Below are 2,848 nucleotides of genomic sequence, written 5' to 3' on the forward strand. Positions count from 1 at the left end.
CCACTCCTGATGTGATCTGATAGACTAAGATCAGAAGGAAGGAGAGGACCTCCCCTATCAGTAGACTTGGGGAGGGGCATGTGTGAAGAAGGGGGTGGGAGGGTGGGACCAGGAGGAGAGGAGGGAGGGGCTTATGGGGGGATACAAAGTGAATAAAGTGTAATTAATAAAAAAAAGAATTAAAAAAACTTAATGTGTTATTATCTTTTTTTTTTTTTTTTTGGTGTTGACAAGTGTAGATCATTTAAAAGCTCCCTTCTGATGAATGCTGAGGTCATGTCTAATATTTTGTTGTTTTTTTTAAAGGATCTCTAGTAAAGTTTATTAAAGGAAATCTTTCCTGTTCACTTTTCACCAGTCTGTTCTGGCACGTTTCTAATAATATCAGAATCACCTGGGTCAAAGATGGCCAGTGTGCATGCTCTGCAGGATTTTCCACACGCTGTGCCCAGTTCAATATTATTGCCACTGTGGTAATGGACACCAGTCTTAGCCAACAGGGCATAGTATTCTATTTCACATTTCCTCAGAGCTGGGCAGTTGTTGGCGAGGATAACCAATTTCACCTTGCCTTGTCTGATCATCTTCAGAATCTGTTTGTATCCCAGCACATACTTTCCACTTTTCACAACAAATTGGAGCCTAGAGTTGATCGACTCCGGAGACTTTTTCATCTTCTTTGTGGCCACCGTCTTCCTGCCTGAGGGGCAGGACAATCCCCAACTAAAATCAGCCACCAAGATGTGTCCAATGTTTTATTACTTAAATGATTGGGCAGTGAATGCCGTGGATGCATATGTGTTTATTTCTAAAGTACATAAGTTTATATAGGAGACCTGCCATAACTGCTTGAAAGGGTGTTTACATTTTTGAAAGATACTGACAAGTTACTATTGTAGATTTTCTCCTGGTGCCTGCCTTCCTCACACTTAGCGTTTTCTACCATAAACATTTGCGTCACTCTGTCTGGGAGGGTTCCCTAGCTGTAAAACAGCAATTTGCCCATCCACGGGGTAGATCAGAACTGAGGAGTGAGCATACCTAAGAACAGCCCTCCTCCACATTCAGGTACACGTGGCAAATGAATGTCCCAGTTTGTTCAGACATAGCTCTGTACCATCTCTCACAGGTGTCCAGTGGCACTGAGCCTCACAGTATCACAACAAAAGTATCATTACTATACTCTCTTTTATCCTTCCTTTTCTTCTTTCTCTTCTTTACCGGGATTACTTGGGCTCACCTTGCAAATGAAGTATTTTTTTAACTTTTATTAATTACACTTTATTCATTTTGTATCCCCCCATAAGCCCCACCCTCCTCCCCTCCCGGTCCCACCCTCCCCCCCTTTCTGCATGCATGCCACTCCCCAAGTCCACTGATAGGGGAGGTTCTCCTCTCCTTATTTCTGATCTTAGTCTATCAGTTCTCATCAGAAATGGCTGCATTGTCAGGGTTCTAGGTTATCTCCACAGATAGTCCTTGGTTGGAGTATGAGTCTCTGGGAAGTTCCCTGTGTTCGAATTATCTTGTTCTGTTGCTCTCCTTGTGGAGTTCCTGTCCTCTCCAGCTCTTACTATTTCCCACTTCTTACATAAAATTCCATTCACTCTGCCCGTCAGTTGGCCATCAGGCTCAGCATCTGCTTTGACACTCTGCACGGCAGAGGCTTTCAGAGGCCCTCTGTGGCAGGTTCCTAGGTTGATTCCTGTTTTCTTTTTCTTCTGATGTCCATCCTCTTTGCCTTTCAGGATGGGAATTGAACATTTTAGTTATGGTCCTCTCTTTTGCTTAGTTTGTTTAGATGTACAGATTTTAGTGGGTTTATTCTATGTTGTATGTTTATATGAGTGAGTATATACCATGTGTGTCTTTTTGCTTCTGGGACAACTCACTCAGGATGATCCTTTCCAGGTCCCAACATTTACCTGCAAATTTCATGATTTCCTTATTTTTCATTGCTGAGTAATACTCCATTGTATAGATGTACCACAGTTTCTGCATCCATTATTCAGTTGAGGGGCATCTGGGCTGTTTCCAGCTTCTGGCTATTACAAATAAAGCTGCTACAAACATGGTTGAGCAAATGTCCTTTTTGTGTACTTGAGCCTCTTTTGGGTATGTGCCTAGGAGTGGCATGGCTGGATCTTGAGGAAGCGCTATTCCTAGTTGTCTGAGAAAGCACCAGATTGATTTCCAGAGTGGTTGTACAAGTTTACATTCCCACCAGCAGTGGAGGAGGGTTCCCCTTTCTCCACAACCTCTCCAGCATGTGTTGTCACTTGAGTTTTTCATCTTGGCCATTCTGATGGGTGTAAGGTGAAATCTCAGGGTTGTTTTGATTTGCAGCAAATATTTGTCTTCAAGATTTCTGTGTTGAAAACTTGATTCCCAGTGTGGTCCCAGAGAGTAGAACCTAACAAGAAATGCAGGGGTCAGGAGAGTTCCTTCCTTAGGGACCCATCACCCTTTTACCATGCCACCCTATGCCACGTAAAGAAAGAGCTAGGTCATTGCAGATGCTGGGACATTGATTTGGTACTTCTCGCCATGTTATGCCAGATACCTCTCTGGCCTTGGATCAGATCAGATCAGATCAGATCAGATCCCAACCCCCATTACCTGCACTCATCCCCCTTTAAGTTGACACCTCTCACAGTCTGTTTGGTGTTTCTAATGCAAAATGCCCAAGGCCTGGTATTCTATAGAAAGGAGGTTAATTTAGCTTAGCTGTAAGGTTACAATTCATTGGGGGGCCCCATCCTGCCACTCTTTGGAAGGGCCTTCTGACTCAGCCATAACATGACAGATGGTGTTACATGATGAAGTCACCTACGAGAGAGAAGGCGGG

At 43.6% G+C, this 2,848-nt stretch overlaps 1 protein-coding gene across 1 annotated transcript; it reads right to left on the minus strand.

The window, feature by feature from the left end:
* Nucleotides 1-344: 344 nt before the first annotated feature.
* Nucleotides 345-2,629, minus strand: LOC129691635 (60S ribosomal protein L30-like). The gene is made up of 2 exons (XM_055627788.1): nucleotides 2,620-2,629; nucleotides 345-700 (listed from the first exon to the last, which is right to left on the minus strand). Exons 1-2 carry the CDS (start codon nucleotides 2,627-2,629, stop codon nucleotides 345-347), a joined length of 366 nt encoding a protein of 121 aa, XP_055483763.1.
* Nucleotides 2,630-2,848: the final 219 nt, after the last annotated feature.

This window comes from Psammomys obesus, unplaced genomic scaffold (assembly GCF_907164565.1).
Source record: "Psammomys obesus unplaced genomic scaffold, mPsaObe1.curated_primary_1811, whole genome shotgun sequence".
Classification (NCBI taxonomy): Eukaryota; Metazoa; Chordata; class Mammalia; order Rodentia; family Muridae; genus Psammomys; species Psammomys obesus.